Source organism: Tachyglossus aculeatus, chromosome 13 (assembly GCF_015852505.1).
Source record: "Tachyglossus aculeatus isolate mTacAcu1 chromosome 13, mTacAcu1.pri, whole genome shotgun sequence".
Lineage (NCBI taxonomy): Eukaryota > Metazoa > Chordata > Mammalia > Monotremata > Tachyglossidae > Tachyglossus > Tachyglossus aculeatus.
In genome coordinates this window covers 3,622,070-3,637,730 of record NC_052078.1, presented here as the reverse complement: position 1 = coordinate 3,637,730, position 15,661 = coordinate 3,622,070, and the positions used below count along the sequence as shown (strand labels likewise).

At 53.8% G+C, this 15,661-nt stretch overlaps 1 protein-coding gene and 12 non-coding genes across 13 annotated transcripts in view; 2 read left to right on the top strand and 11 right to left on the bottom strand.

Annotated features, from left to right (window-relative positions):
• MYO1G (myosin IG) overlaps positions 1 to 4,381 on the top strand; it is a 30,000-nt gene extending 25,619 nt beyond the window's left edge. Inside the window, 3 exon segments of the mRNA XM_038755634.1 lie at positions 28 to 182; positions 1,262 to 1,456; positions 3,984 to 4,381. Of these exon segments, the coding sequence (XP_038611562.1) occupies positions 28 to 182; positions 1,262 to 1,418 (312 nt within the window). The 3' untranslated portion in view covers positions 1,419 to 1,456; positions 3,984 to 4,381.
• Positions 2,817 to 2,888, top strand: TRNAC-GCA. The gene has a single exon. It is a non-coding gene; the product is annotated as a tRNA-Cys (tRNA).
• A 1,270-nt stretch (positions 4,382 to 5,651) lies between the features above and the next one.
• On the bottom strand, positions 5,652 to 5,723 carry TRNAC-GCA. The gene has a single exon. It is a non-coding gene; the product is annotated as a tRNA-Cys (tRNA).
• A 1,963-nt stretch (positions 5,724 to 7,686) lies between these two features.
• On the bottom strand, positions 7,687 to 7,758 carry TRNAC-GCA. The gene has a single exon. It is a non-coding gene; the product is annotated as a tRNA-Cys (tRNA).
• A 558-nt stretch (positions 7,759 to 8,316) lies between these two features.
• On the bottom strand, positions 8,317 to 8,388 carry TRNAC-GCA. The gene has a single exon. It is a non-coding gene; the product is annotated as a tRNA-Cys (tRNA).
• Positions 8,389 to 9,186: 798 nt separating this feature from the next.
• Positions 9,187 to 9,258, bottom strand: TRNAC-GCA. Its single transcript has one exon. It is a non-coding gene; the product is annotated as a tRNA-Cys (tRNA).
• A 560-nt stretch (positions 9,259 to 9,818) lies between these two features.
• TRNAC-GCA lies at positions 9,819 to 9,890 on the bottom strand. Its single transcript has one exon. It is a non-coding gene; the product is annotated as a tRNA-Cys (tRNA).
• Positions 9,891 to 10,927: 1,037 nt separating this feature from the next.
• Positions 10,928 to 10,999, bottom strand: TRNAC-GCA. The gene has a single exon. It is a non-coding gene; the product is annotated as a tRNA-Cys (tRNA).
• A 538-nt stretch (positions 11,000 to 11,537) lies between these two features.
• TRNAC-GCA lies at positions 11,538 to 11,609 on the bottom strand. Its single transcript has one exon. It is a non-coding gene; the product is annotated as a tRNA-Cys (tRNA).
• Positions 11,610 to 12,724: 1,115 nt separating this feature from the next.
• Positions 12,725 to 12,796, bottom strand: TRNAC-GCA. Its single transcript has one exon. It is a non-coding gene; the product is annotated as a tRNA-Cys (tRNA).
• Positions 12,797 to 13,334: 538 nt separating this feature from the next.
• TRNAC-GCA lies at positions 13,335 to 13,406 on the bottom strand. Its single transcript has one exon. It is a non-coding gene; the product is annotated as a tRNA-Cys (tRNA).
• Positions 13,407 to 14,447: 1,041 nt separating this feature from the next.
• On the bottom strand, positions 14,448 to 14,519 carry TRNAC-GCA. The gene has a single exon. It is a non-coding gene; the product is annotated as a tRNA-Cys (tRNA).
• Positions 14,520 to 15,057: 538 nt separating this feature from the next.
• TRNAC-GCA lies at positions 15,058 to 15,129 on the bottom strand. The gene has a single exon. It is a non-coding gene; the product is annotated as a tRNA-Cys (tRNA).
• Between the last annotated feature and the right edge of the window lie 532 nt (positions 15,130 to 15,661).

Here is a 15,661-nt window from a genome sequence, read left to right as displayed (position 1 = left end):
ACGGGCTGGCCCTTATCTTCCCTCCAGGTGACGGGCGTGAGCGTGACGAGCGGGCGGGACCAGCTGGTGGTGGTACATGCCCGGGGCCTGGACGACCTCGTGGTGTGTCTACATCGCACCCAGCCCGAGCTCGACAACCGCATCGGGGAGCTGGTGGGAGTGCTGGCCGGGCACTGCCAGGGGTGAGACCCAGATCTGGGGAAGAGCATTGCCAGTCTGAGGCCTGGGTTAGGGGTTGGCATTACTGGGTTTGACACTCGTGTGGGGTGGGCACTGCCAACCTGAGGCCTGGATTATGGGTTAGCATTACTGGGTTTGACGTTCCTGTGGGGAGGGCACTACTCTCAAGAGGCCTGGGTTATGGGCACACTCGGGTGTTGGCTTGGGTCTGAGGTGGGCACTCCCAGTCAGGCAGTCAGTAAATTGTAGGGGGCAGGGGGTGGGCAGACTGGGCAGACTCATCAAGCTATCCATCAATGGCATTTATTGAGCACTTACCGTGTGCAGAGTGCTGTACTAAGCACTCGCGAGAGTACAGTATAGCAGAGTTGGCAGACACATTTCCTGTCCATGATGAGCTTGCAGTCTAGAGGGGAAGATTAATGAGATTGTATCTATCATCATGTACTAAGCACTCGCGAGAGTACAGTATAGCAGAGTTGGTAGACACATTTCCTGTCCATGATGAGCTTGCAGTCTAGAGGGGAAGATTAATGAGATTGTATCCATCATCATCATCAGTTGTATTTATTGAGCACTTACTGTGTGCAGAGCACTGTACTAAGTACTTGGGAAGTACAAATTGGCAACATATAGAGACAGTCCCTACCCAACAGTGGGCTCACAGTCTAAAAGGGGGAGACAGAGAACAAAACCAAACATACTAACAAAATAAAATAAATAGAATAGATAAGTACAATCTATCCCAGCTCTTAGTCTATGCAGAGCTTACTCTATGCAGAGCATTGTACTAAGCGCTCGGGAGAGTACACTAGAACAATAAACAGAGGTGAGACCCAAGCAGCCCAAGCATCCACCCCAGCGCTTAAAACAGTGCCCGGCACAGAGTAAGCGCTCAACAAATACCACAGCTGTGAATTATCACTAAGCAGAGAGGGCCACTGGGAGGAATAGTGCCTGGAACAGAGTAAGAGCTCAACAAATACCACAGCTATGAATTATCATCACTAAGCAAAGAGGGCAATTGGGAGGTCGTGGGGCAGGGTTGCCCGAACGGGGTGCTGATGCCGTCTCGTTGCAGAGCGGGGCAGGCCCTGGAGGTGCGGGTTTCCGACTGTATCACCCTGAGTCAGCGGGGGGGCCGCCGCCTGGTTTCCGTGGAGCTGCAGCCCACCCAGCCCGTGCCCGACTTCCGCCGCAGCCGAGATGGTTTCGTCCTGCTCTGGCCGAGCCGCTGAGCCGGGGTGCTGCCCGCTGCTTGGCGCGGGCCGGCCTGGTGAGAGCGGGAGGGCGGGGGTGAGGGTGTGGGTGAGAGGTGGGTGGGTGTGTCAGTTGAGGGAGGGCAGAGAGGGCAGGGGGTGGGCAGACTCATCAAATTATCCATCAATGGCATTTATTGAGCACTTACCGTGTGCAGAGCGCTGTACTAAGCGCTCGCGAGAGTACAGTATAGCAGAGTTGGTAGACACATTTCCCGTCCATGATGAGCTTGCAGTCTAGAGGGGAAGGTTAATGAGATTGTATCTACCCCAGCTCTTAGTACAGCGCCTGGCGCATAGTAAGTGCTTAACAAATAGCCTTAAAAATAATATGACGGATATGGATATAAGTGCTGCAGAGCTGGGTGGGGGGAATAATAATATTTGTTAAGTGCTTACTATGTGCAAACCACTGTTCTAAGCATTGGGAGGATACAAGGTGATCAGGTTGTCCCACAGGGGCCTTATAATCTTAATCAATCAATCATATTTATTGAGCACTTACTGTGTGCAGAGCATTGTACTAAGCGCTTAGCACTGTACTAATCCCCATTTTACAGATGGGAGTACTGAGCACTTACTGTGTGCAGAGCACTGTACTAAGTGCTTAGCGCTGTACTAATCCCCATTTTACAGATGGGAGTACTGAGGTACAGAGAAGTGACTTGCCCAGAGTCACACAGCTGACATTTGACGGAGCCAAGATTTGAACCCATGACCTCTGACTCCAAAGCCCGGGCTCTTTCCCCTGAGCCACGCTGCTTCTCTGTGAATGAAAGGGGCAAATCAGGGTGATACAGAAGCGGGTGGGAGGAGAGGAAAGGAAGGTTCAGTCAGGGAAGACCTCCGGGAGGAGACGGGCTTTCAATAAGGCTGTGAAGGTGGGGAGAGTCATTGTCTGATGTGAAGAGCTCGCAGGGTGGGGCGGGGTGGTTTAGGGTGGTGGGTGAGGAGGCTGGCTGCTTTCAGCTTCTGGGGACCCCTCTGCTTGGTGAGACCCCCAAAAGGGAGCTCACTCGCCTTTTCCCCTCTTGAGGCCCTGCCTTTGTCTGATCCTTGGTCACCCTCATTTCACCCCCTTCGCCCCATCCTGGGGGGTTTTGAGGGACCCAACCCCCTTCTGTGGAGGGGGTCAGCTCCGGCTCAGGGACCTGGTGCCAAGGGCGGGAAGGGCCCCTCGAGTGGCACCCAATGGGTTGATTTGGGCCAGAGGTTGCCACTGTCTGCCATGGGCACCCAGGGTGACTGGCAAGCACCTATGAGGGCAGCAATTACTGAGCGATCCCAGACTGGTGGGAGGAAGGCACCGAGTCCTGCTTGGACACCAGTCCCAGCTGCAGAGGACTAACTAGATGGTTGGGGCTCTTATAGCAGAGAGGGGGTATAGCTCAGTGGTAGAGCATTTGACTGCAGATCAAGAGGTCCCTGGTTCAAATCCGGGTGCCCCCTTCCAGTTGTTAATTTTACTCTTCACTCTCCCCACCTGCTAAAGGGCACCAGGAGGCTCTCAGGAGATTTTTTCCCCCTTCCCGACCCCTTCCTAGAGGCCTTCTGATTGTCTCAGAGCCATCCCTTTGCCTAGGCCAGGCTGAGCCCCCCAGGAAGATGGGGAGCAGTGTGGCCTAGCCGAAAGAATTATGGGCTGAGAGACAGAGGGCCTGCATTCTAATCAATCAATCAATCAATTGTATTTATTGAGCGCTTACTGGGTGCAGAGCACTGTACTAAGCACTTGGGAAGTACAAGCTGGCAACATATAGAGACAGTCCCTACCCAACAGTGGGCTCACAGTCTAGAAAGGGGAGACAGAGAACAAAACCAAACATACTAACAACATAAAATAAATAGAATAGATAGGTACAAGTAAAATAAATAAATAAATAGAGTAATAAATATGTACAAACATATATACATATATACAGGTGCGGTGGGGAAGGGAAGGAGGTAAGATGCGGGGGATGGAGGGGGGACGAGGGGGACTCTGTCATTTTTTTTATGGTATTCGTTAAGCACTTACTATGTGCCAGGCACTGTTCTAAGCACTAGGGTAGATACGAGCTAATCAGGTCGGACACAGACCATGACCCACACTGGACTCACGGTTTTAATGCCCAGTTTACAGGTGAGGGAACTGAGGCGCAGAGAAGTTAAAGTGGACAAGTGGCAAAGCCGGGACTAGAACCCAGCCAGTTGCTTGCTGTGTGGTCTTGGGCAAGTCACTTCGCTCCTCTGGGTCTCAGTTGCCTCAACTATAGAATGGGGATTCATAAAATGGGGATTAAATCCTACTCCCTCCTATTTAGACCTTAAGCCCCATACGAGACAGGGACCGTGTCCAACCTGATTAACTTGTATCTACCCCAGTACTTAGAACAGTGCTTGGCAAATAGTAAGACAAGACTACTATTGGTACTACTATTATTACTTAATAATAATAATCATAGTAATTATGGTATTTGTTACGCACTGTGGACAAACCTTACCCTGCTCATGTATATACGTATTACTGTCACTGAATATGTATACTGATTAGTTTGTATTGAGTTCCCACCCAGGAAAACCGCGACTGGCAATGCCAGGCCTGTAGCCTTGAGACTCAAATTATCAGCAACCTTAGCAACAACCAATCACCGATCACCACCTGTAGCCTTTAAACCCAAACATCTGCGCTTGCCGAAGACTTCTTCAGCCACAGAGTAGCTTCTGGGTGACCAGAGCCGATGATGGAGGAGCTTGGCGTAAGACAACAAACAGGGGCGGCGCGGCACGCGATATGCCAGTCCAGCGCACGAAACTATAGGACTTGAGGGCGGACTAGAGGGAGGGACGTGGGCTGCGTCACCCAGGGAATGGGATCAGAGGGAAATATAAGGATGGGCTCTCCCTCACCTCTTTGTCTTTGGCTATTTTGTTGACCTCTCGTTGCAACAAAATAAATAAAAGGCTGGCCTCACCTGACTTACTACTTGGGATATTTTCCAATATTACTATGTGCCACGCTGGGGTGGATACACGTAACTTGGGTTGGACACAGTCCCTGTCCCATGTGGGGCTCACAGTCTCAATCGCCATTTTACAGAGGAGGTAACTGAGGCACAGAGAAGTGAAGTGACTTGCCCAAGGTCACACAGCAGACAAGTAGAGGAGCCTTCTACTACTGCTATATGGTGTTGTGAATAGAGCACAAGCCTGGGAGTTAGAAGGTCGGGGGTTCTAATCCTGGCTCTGCCACATGTCTGCTGTGTGACCTTGGGCAAGTCACTTCTCTGTGCCTCAGTTCCCTCATTTGTAAAAAGGGGATTAAGACTGTGAGCACCAGGTGGGACAGGGACTGTCTAACCTGATTCGCTTGTATCCACCCCAGTGCTTAGTACAGTACCTGGCACATAATAAGCTTTTAGGAAATAGTAAAATTATTCAGCACTGACAACAGTGCTTGGCACGTAGTAAGCGCTTAAATACCATCATTATTATTGCTACTACTAATAATAAAATGGAGCTGAAGGCCAATGAGGACTGTGAAACAGGGAAGACAGAGTGGTGACAGGAACTGATTAATTGTTGGGGAGGGAGGAGACGCGGCTGAGTTTTACCAGAGCTGGGTGTGGCTTTAAGAAGAAAAAGATTTAATTGGCATCTCTAGGGCTCTGTCATCCTCCTGGCTGGGGGGGACGAAGGTTGTGTGATAGTTGCATTTCCCCCCACGGACCATTCATTCATTCAGTCATATTTATTGAGCGCTTACTGTGTGCAGAGCACTGTACTAAGTGCTTGGGAAGTCCAAGTTGACAACATCTAGAGACGGTCCCTACCCAACAACGGGCTCACAGTCTAGAAGGGGGAGACAGACAACAAAACAAAGCATGTGGACAGGTGTCAAGTCATCAGAATAAATAGAAATAAAGCTAGATGCACTTCATAAAAATATGGAACGCTTCACGAATTTGCCGCCAGCCCTCTGGCACTTCATCATCAAGGCAGCCCATTGGGCTGTGCCATACTTGCCCATCTAGTAGAGGGCACCAGAACCACAGCCTCCCCCCCCCCCCACACACATACACAAAACACACACACACACACACACTCACTCACTCCCACTGGCCACATTGCTGAGAGAACGGGTGAGATGCAGGCTCCCCTGAGAATGATGTGAGGTGAATGAGAGAGGGAAACTGATCCTTGTTCCTCAGGGGACTAAAATGTAGGCATGGCAGGGGGCACCCGGATTTGAACCGGGGACCTCTTGATCTGCAGTCAAATGCTCTACCCCTGAGCTATGCCCCCTTGCCACACCAAGCACCCTAATTAGCTCCTTTTCTGCACACAGCCATGCCTGGTACTGATGCATCTCATCAGCTTCTCCCGGCTCCTCTCCCAGCTCTCTTTCCTCAGTCAGTCAGTTGGTCTGGGGTGAGCAGGACACCAGGGCCAGAGGACAGTGCCCACTGCCCGGGCATTGGATACCATCCCTGTCCTCCAGGAGCCCACAGCTTCATAGAGATGAGAGGGGGACATAAACCTCCTCCCCTCCACACACAGCCATGGCAAGGATGAGGGAGAGTTCACGGTGAGGGGCTTCCTTCCCTCCCAGCTTCTCCAACCAGGCCAGGGAGGGTGTGGGCTTCCCAAGGATGGCAGGGTCCCAGCCAGCGACAGTGGCCAGGGCTTCTGCCCCCTCCCAGCTCCCTCCATTTTCCACCCCAACCCACCGTCCCTCCCTCTCCGAATCCCACCTGGCCGAGGCTGGTTCCACGAGGAGAAACAGGTCATGGGGGTTGAGCTTTTGTCAATCAATCAATCAATCAATCAATCGTATTTATTGAGCGCTTACTATGTGCAGAGCACTGTACTAAGCGCTTGGGAAGTACAAATTGGCATCACATAGAGACAGTCCCTACCCAACAGTGGGCTCACAGTCTAAAAGGGGGAGACAGAGAACAGAACCAAACATACCAACAAAATAAAATAAGTAGGATAGAAATGTACAAGTAAAATAAATAAATAAATAAATAAATAGAGTAATAAATATGTACAACCATATATACATATATACAGGTGCTGTGGGGAAGGGAAGGAGGTAAGACGGGGGGATGGAGAGGGGGACGAGGGGGAGAGGAAAGAAGGGGCTCAGTCTGGGAAGGCCTCCTGGAGGAGGTGAGCTCTCAGCAGGGCCTTGAAGGGAGGAAGAGAGCTAGCTTGGCGGGTGGGCAGAGGGAGGGCATTCCAGGCCCGGGGGATGACGTGGGCCGGGGGTCGATGGCGGGACAGGCGAGAGCGAGGTACAGTGAGGAGATTAGTGGTGGAGGAGCGGAGGGTGCGGGCTGGGCAGTAGAAGGAGAGAAGGGAGGTGAGGTGGGAGGGGGCGAGGGGATGGACAGCCTTGAAGCCCAGGGTGAGGAGTTTCTGCCTGATGCGCAGATTGATCGGTAGCCATTGGAGGTTTTTGAGGAGGGGAGTAATATGTCCAGAGCGTTTCTGGACAAAGATAATCCGGGCAGCAGCATGAAGTATGGATTGAAGTGGAGAGAGACACGAGGATGGGAGATCAGAGAGAAGGCTGGTGCAGTAGTCCAGATGGGATAGGATGAGAGCTTGAATGAGCAGGGTAGCGGTTGGGATGGAGAGGAAAGGGCGGATCTTGGCAATGTTGCGGAGCTGAGACCGGCAGGTTTTGGTGACGGCTTGGATGTGAGGGGTGAATGAGAGAGCGGAGTCGAGGATGACACCAAGGTTGCGGGCTTGTGAGACGGGAAGGATGGTAGTGCCGTCAACAGAGATGGGAAAGTCAGGGAGAGGACAAGGTTTGGGAGGGAAGACAAGGAGCTCAGTCTTCGACATGTTGAGCTTTAGGTGGCGGGCGGACATCCAGATGGAGATGTCCTGAAGGCAGGAGGAGATGCGAGCCTGGAGGGAGGGGGAGAGAGCAGGGGCAGAGATGGAGATCTGGGTGTCATCAGCATAGAGATGATAGTTGAAGCCGTGGGAGCGAATGAGGTCACCAAGGGAGTGAGTGTATATTGAGAACAGAAGGGGACCAAGCACTGAACCTTGGGGAACCCCTTGGGGAACCCCCACAGTAAGAGGATGGGAGGGGGAGGAGGAGCCTGCAAAAGAGACTGAGAAAGAACGACCGGAGAGATAAGAGGAGAACCAGGAGAGGACGGAGTCTGTGAAGCCAAGGTCAGACCACTGGAGGCCCATACTGACAAGGAAGTGGGGACCGTAGGAACTAAAATGTGAAGTAGAGAGGGGGCACTCGGATTTAAACCGGGGACCTCTTGATTTGCAATCAAATGCTCTACCCCTGAGCTATGCCCCCTTCCCACACCAAGCACCCTAATTAGCTCCTTTTCCCCACACAGCCATGCCTGCTACTGATGCATCTTATCAGCTTCTCCCTGTTCCTTCTCCAACTCTCTTTCCTTAGTCAGTCAGTCAGGTGGTATTGGGGGAGCAGAACACCCACAGGGCCAGAGGACTGTGCCCAGTGTCTGGGCATCAGATACCATCCTTGCCTTCCTGGAGCCAACAACTTTGTAGAGATGAGATGGACACACACAGAGCCATGGGAAAGATGAAGGGAGGGTCTTCCTTCCCTCCAACTCATTGGGTAAAGGAGGGTGTGGGCTTCCCCAGGGAAGGCAGGGGCCCAGCCATAGACAGTGGCCAGGGCAAGCGCTGAACCACCCCCGCCCCAGCTCCCTGAATTTCCCACTCCAACCCACCTTCCCCCCTCCCAGAATTCCACCTGGATGGGGCTGGTTCCAAGAGGAGAAACAGGATTTGAGGACTGAGCTGTTGTCCACAGGTGGAGGCCCGTGCTAGCCTGGAGTGGGAGAAAACTGGGGGGCTGTGGGAACTAAAATGGAAACCAGGTAGGGGGCACCCGGATTTGAACCGGGGACCTCTTGATCTGCAGTCAAATGCTCTACCCCTGAGCTATGCCCCCTGGCACACACTCTAGCCTTCACAGTAGGTACTAATAAATGTCTCTGATGCTGATGGTGCTGACGCATTGAGCCCTAATTACACCCTTTTCCCCATGGAGAACCACCTGACTGCCACCACCCCCTCCAGCCCCCAGACCTCGACTCCTCTCAGCTGCCCCAGACCCCCCAACCCTGTCACCCTGGCCTGCTGGACCTGGAGCCGGAGCAGAGAACAAGCACTTCCAGGGGAAGGGGCCATGCTGGGTGGGTGCCAGACCCTGGGGGGATAGAGGAGAAGCTGGGGGGACTGGGACTAGGTGGGAAATCTGTCAGAGACAGGATGGAGCCCAGGGCAGAGCCCAGCCATGAGTCTAGGAGCCCAGATCCCTCCTCTCCCTCCTTCTTAGACTGTACGCTCTCGAGGATTGGTAATGGTATCTGACCTAATTACCCAGGGATTAGCACTAGATGCCAACATCTATATCAGGAGGGAGCCCAGGAGGGAGTGGAAGCCTTACACTCCTCTTTGGGGGAGGAGAATTTGGTGCTGCCCCAGAGGCCTGTCTGGGATGTCCGGCCTGGGCCCAGGCAGCTGGCAAAGGCTGTGATCTGGAAGCCGATTACTCTGCCGTCTTCCACGAGGGTCATTTGCTGTCAGTGTGGGAGACCGAGAGCATGGCCCTGGGTATTCCATGGGGAGACCAGAGCTGGGCCTGGCACTGATCTTTGGGAGTGGAGGAGAAGAGGGACTGAAGGTGGCAGAGCTGGGAAGGGAACACTGACCCAAGCTCAGGGGAGGACTAAAATGTAAGACACACAGGGGGCACCCGGATTTGAACCGGGGACCTCTTGATCTGCAGTCAAATGCTCTACCCCTGAGCTATGCCCCCTTGCCACACCAGGTGCCCTAATTAGCTCCTTTTCCCCACACAGCCACACCTGGTATGGATGCATCTCATCAATTCCTCCCTGTTCCTTCTCCAGGTCTCTTTCCTCAGTCAGTTGGTATGGGATGAACAGAGCAGCCACGGGGCTAAAGGAGAGCACCCGATGCCTGGGCATCAGATACCATCCTTGCCCTTCAGGATCCCACAGCTTTGTAGAGATAAGGTGGGCACATGGAGACACACACACACAGAGCCATGGGAAGGATGAGGAAGAGTTCATGGGGAGGGACTTCCTTTCCTTCAACCTTGTTAGGGAGGGTGTGGGCTTCCCAGGGACGGCAGGGTTCCCTGCCAGCGATAGTGGGCAGGGCTTTTGCCCCCTCCCTCCTCTCTCAATTTCCCACCCTAACCCACCTTTCCTCTCTCCCAGAATCCCACCTGGCCAGGCCACTTCCAAGAAGAGAAACAGGACTTGGGGCAGGGCTCTTGTTAACTACTGGAGGCCCCAGCCGACCCCTACTGATTGGAATTGGGGGCTGTGGGAACTAAAATGAAAACCAGGCAGGGGGCACCCGGATTTGAACCGGGGACCTCTTGATCTGCAGTCAAATGCTCTACCCCTGAGCTATGCCCCCTGGCACACACTATAGCCTGTACAGTAGGTACTAATAAATGTCTCTGATGCTGATGGTGCTGACGCATTGAGCCCTAATTACTCCCTTTTCTCCATGGAGAAGCACCTGACTGCCACTGCCCCCTCCAGCCCCCAGGCCTCGACTCCCCTCAGCTGCCCCAGACCCCCCAACCCTGTCACCCCGGCCTGGAGCTGGAGCAGAGAACAATCTCTTAATTAATTAATGATGATGGTATTTAAGCGCTTACTACATGCCAAGCACTGTTCTAACCACTGGGATAGATACAAGGTAATCAGGCTGTCCCCTGTGAAGCTCACAGTCTTCATCTCCACTTTACAGATGAGGGAACTGAGGCACAGAGAAGTGAAGTGACTTGCCCAAAGTCACCCAGCTGACAAGTGGCAGAGCCAGGATTAGAACCCATGACCTCCGGCTCCCAGCCCAGGGCTCTTTCCACTGAGCCAGGCTGCTTCTCCAGGGGAAGGGGTCAAGCTGGGTGGGTGCCAGACCCTGGGAGGATGGAGGAGAAGATGGGGGAACTGGGACCAGGTGGGAAATCTGTCAGAGACAGGATGGAGCACAGGGCAGAGCCCAGCAGTGAGTCTAGGAGCCCAGATCCCTCCTCCCCCTTCTTCTTAGACTGCAAGCTCTCCAGGATTTGTGATGATATCTGACCTAATTACCAAGGATTAGCACTAAATGCCATCATCTACATCAGGAGGGAGTGGAAGCCTTACAGTCCTCTTTGGGGGAGGAGAATTTGGGGCTGCCCCAGAGGCCTGTCTGGGATGTCTGGCCTGGGCCCAGACAGCCGGCAAAGGCTGTGATCTGGAGGCCCATTGCTCTGCCGTCTTCCACGAGGATCATTTGCAGTCAGTGTCTGAGACTGAGAGGATGGCCCTGGGTATTCCATGGGGAGACCAGAGCTGGGCCTGGCACTGGTCTTTGGTGGTGGAGGGGAAGAGGGACTGAAGGTGGCAGAGCTGGGAAGGGAACACTGACCCAAGCTCAGGGGAGGACTAAAATGTAAGACACACAGGGGGCACCCGGATTTGAACCGGGGACCTCTTGATCTGCAGTCAAATGCTCTACCCCTGAGCTATGCCCCCTTGCCACACCAAGCATACTAATTAGCTCCTTTTCTGCACACAGCCATGCCTGCTACTGCTGCATCTTATGAGCTTTTCCCTGTTCTTTCTCCAGCTCTCTTTCCTCAGTCAGTCAGTCACCTACAGGGCCAGAGGATAGTGCCCACTGCCCGGGCATCAGATACCATCCTTGCCTTCCTGGAGCCAACAACTTTGTAGAGATGAGATGGATACTCACACACAGAGCCATGGGAAAGATAAAGGGAGGGTCTTCCTTCCCTCCAGCTCATGGGGTCATGGAGGGTGTGGGCTTCCCCAGGGGTGGCAGGGGCCCAGCCATAGACAGTGACCAGGGCAAGCACTGAACCACCCCGGCCCCAGCTCCCTGAATGTCCCACTCTGACCCACCTTTCCCCCTCCCGGAATTCCACCTGGATGGGGCTGGTTCCAAGAGGAGAAACAGGATTTGGGGACTGAGCTGTTGTCAACAAGTGGAGGCCTGTGCCAGCCTGTAGTGAGAGGAATTTGGGGGCCGTGGGAACTAAAATGGAAACCAGGCAGGGGGCACCCGGATTTGAACCGGGGACCTCTTGATCTGCAGTCAAATGCTCTACCACTGAGCTATGCCCCCTGGCACACATTGTAGCCTTTACAGTAGGTACTAATAAATGTCTCTGACACTGACAGTGCTGACGCATTGAGCCCTAATTACCCCCTTTTCTCCATGGAGAAGCGCCTGATTGCCACCAACCCGTCTGGCCCCCAGACCTCGACTCCCCTCAGCTGCCCCAGTCCCCCCAACCCTGTCACCCCGGCCTGGAGTTAGAGCAGAGAACAAGCATTTAATTAATTAATGATGATGGTATTTGTTAAGCCCTTACTACATGCCAAGGACTGTTCTAAGCACTGGGATGGATACAAGGTAATCAGGTTGTCCCCCATGAAGCTCACAGTCTCCATCTCCACTTTACAGATGAGGGAACTGAGGCACAGAGAAGTGAAGCGACTAGCCCAAAGTCACCCAGCTGACAAGTGGCAGAGCCAGGATTAGAACCCATGACCTCCGACTCCCAGGCCAGGGCTATTTCCACTGAGCCACGCTGCTTCTCCAGGTGAAGGGCCACGCTGGGTGGGTGCTAGACACTGGGAGGATGGAGGGGAAGCCGGGGGGATCGGGACCAGGTGGGAAATCTGTCAGAGACAGGATGGAGCCCAGGGCAGAGCCCAGCAGTGAGTCTAGGAGCCCAGATCCCTCCTCTCCCTCCTTCTTAGACTGCAAGCTCTCGAGGATTTGTGATGGTATCTGACCTAATTACCCAAGGATTAACACTAAATGCCATCATCTACATCAGGAGGGAGTGCTTCCCAAGCGCTTAGTACAGTGCTCTGCACACAGTAAGTGCTCAATAAATACTATTGATTGATTGATTGAGTGGAAGCCTTACCCTCCTCTTCGGGGGGAGGAGAATTTGGTGCTGTCCCAGAGGCCTTTCTGGGACGTCCAACCTGGGCCCAGACAGCCGGCGAAGGCCGTAATCTGGAGGCCCATTACTCTGCCGTCTTCCATGAGGGTCATTTGCTGTCAGTGTCTGAGATCGAGAGGATGGCCCTGGGTATTCTATGGGGAGACCAGAGCTGGGCCTGGTACTGGTTTTTGGAGGTGGAGGGGAAGAGGGACTGAAGGTGGCACAGCTGGGAAGGGAACACTGACCCAAGCTTAGGGGAGAGCTAAAATGTAAGACACACAGGGGGCACCCGGATTTGAACCGGGAACCTCTTGATCTGCAGTCAAATGCTCTACCCCTGAGCTATACCCCCTTGGCACACCAAGCACACTAATTAGCTCCTTTTCTGCACACAGCCACGCCTGCTACTGATGCATCTCATGAGCTTCTCCCTGTTCTTTCTCCAGCTCTCTTTCCTCAGTCAGTCAGTCACCTACTGGGCCAGAGGATAGTGCCCACTGCCCAGGCATCAGATACCATCCTTGCCTTCCTGGAGCCAACAACTTTGTAGAGATGAGATGAATACACACACACAGAGCCATGGGAAAGATAAAGGGAGGGTCTTCCTTCCCTCCAACTCATGGGGTCATGGAGGGTGTGGACTTCCCCAGGGACGGCAGGGGCCCAGCCATAGACAGTGACCAGGGCAAGCGCTGAACCACCCCGGCCCCAGTTCCCTGAATTTCCCTCTCCCACCCACCTTTCCCCCTCCCGGAATTCCACCTGGATGGGGCTGGTTCCAAGAGGAGAAACAGGATTTGGGGACTGAGCTGTTGTCAACAAGTGGAGGCCCGTGCCAGCCTGTAGTGAGAGGAATCTGGGGGCCGTGGGAACTAAAATGGAAACCAGGCAGGGGGCACCCGGATTTGAACCGGGGACCTCTTGATCTGCAGTCAAATGCTCTACCACTGAGCTATGCCCCCTGGCACACACTGTAGCCTTTACTGTAGGTACTAATAAATGTCTCTGACACTGACGGTGCTGACGCATTGAGCCCTAATTACCCCCTTTTCTCCATGGAGAAGCACCTGATTGCCACCAACCCGTCCGGCCCCCAGACCTCGACTCCCCTCAGCTGCCCCAGTCCCCCCAACCCTGTCACCCCGGCCTGGAGCCAGAGCAGAGAACAAGCATTTAATTAATTAATGATCATGGTATTTGTTAAGCGCTTACTATGTGCCAAGCACTGTTCTAAGCACTGGGATGGATACAGTGTAATCAGGTTGTCCCCTGTGAAGCTCACAGTCTTCATCCCCACTTTACAGATGAGGGAACTGAGGCACAAAGAAGTGAAGCGACTTGCCCAAAGTCACCCAGCTGACAAGTGGCAGAGCCGGGATTAGAACCCATGACCTCCGACTCCCAGGCCAGGGCTCTTTGCACTGAGCCACGCTGCTTCTCCAGGTGAAGGGGCCATGCTGGGTGGGTGCCGGACACTGGGAGGATGGAGGGGAAGCCGGGGGGACCGGGACCAGGTGGGAAATCTGTCAGAGACAGGATGGAGCCCAGGGCAGAGCCCAGCAGTGAGTCTAGGAGCCCAGATCCCTCCTCTCCCTCCTTCTTAGACTGCAAGCCCTCGAGGATTTGTGATGGTATCTGACCTAATTAACCAAGGATTAGCACTAAATGCCATCATCTACATCAGGAGGGAGTGGAAGCCTTACACTGCTCTTTGGGGGAGGAGAATTTGGGGCTGCCCCAGAGGCCTGTCTGGGATGTCTGGCCTGGGCCCAGACAGCCGGCTAAGGCCGTGATCTGGAGGCCCATTACTCTGCCGTCTTCCACGAGGGTCATTTGCTGTCAGTGTCTGAGACTGAGAGGATGGCCCTGGGTATTCCATGGGGAGACCAGAGCTGGGCCTGGCACTGGTCTTTGGCGGTGGAGGGGAAGAGGGACTGAAGGTGGCAGAGCTGGGAAGGGAACACTGACCCTAGCTCAGGGGAGGACTAAAATGTAAGACACACAGGGGGCACCCGGATTTGAACCGGGGACCTCTTGATCTGCAGTCAAATGCTCTACCCCTGAGCTATGCCCCCTTACCACACCAAGTACACTAATTAGCTCCTTTTCTGCACACAGCCACCCCTGCTACTGATGCATCTCATGAGCTTTTCCCTGTTCTTTCTCCAGCTCTTTTTCCTCAGTCAGTCAGTCACCCACAGGGCCAGAAGATAGTGCCCACTGCCCGGGCATCAGATACCATCCTTGCCTTCCTGGAGCCAACAACTTTGTAGAGATGAGATGGATACCCACACACAGAGCCATGGGAAAGATAAAGGGAGGGTCTTCCTTCCCTCCAACTCATGGGGTCATGGAGGGTGTGGGCTTCCCCAGGGGTGGCAGGGGCCCAGCCATAGACAGTGCCCAGGGCAAGCGCTGAACCACCCCGGCCCCAGTTCCCTGAATTTCCCACTCTGACCCACCTTTCCCCCTCCTGGAATTCCACCTGGATGGGCCTGGTTCCAAGAGGAGAAACAGGATTTGGGGACTGAGCTGTTGTCAACAAGTGGAGGCCCATGCCAGTCTGTAGTGAGAGGAATCTGGGGGCCGTGGGAACTAAAATGGAAACCAGGCAGGGGGCACCCGGATTTGAACCAGGGACCTCTTGATCTGCAGTCAAATGCTCTACCCCTGAGCTATGCCCCCTGGCACACACTGTAGCCTTTACAGTAGGTACTAATAAATGTCTCTGACACTGACGGTGCTGACACATTGAGCCCTAATTAGCCCCTTTTCTCCATGGAGAAGCACCTGATTGCGACCACCCTGTCCAGCCCCAAGACCTCGACTCCCCTCTGCTGCCCCAGTCCCCCCAACCCAGTCACCCCGGCCTGGAGTTAGAGCAGAGAACAAGCATTTAATTAATTAATGATGATGGTATTTGTTAAGTGCTTACTACATGCCAAGCACTGTTCTAGCACTGGGATGGATACAAGGTAATCAGGTTGTCCCCCGTGAAACCCACAGTCTTCATCCCCACTTTACAGATGAGGGAACTGAGGCACAGAGAAGTGAAGCAACTTCCCCAAAGTCACCCAGCTGACAAGTGGCAGAGCCAGGATTAGAACCCATGACCTCCGACTCCCAGGCCAGAGCTCTTTCCACTGAGCCACGCTGCTTCTCCAGGTGAAGGGGCCACGCTGGGTGGGTGCCGGACCCTGGGAGGATGGAGGAGAAG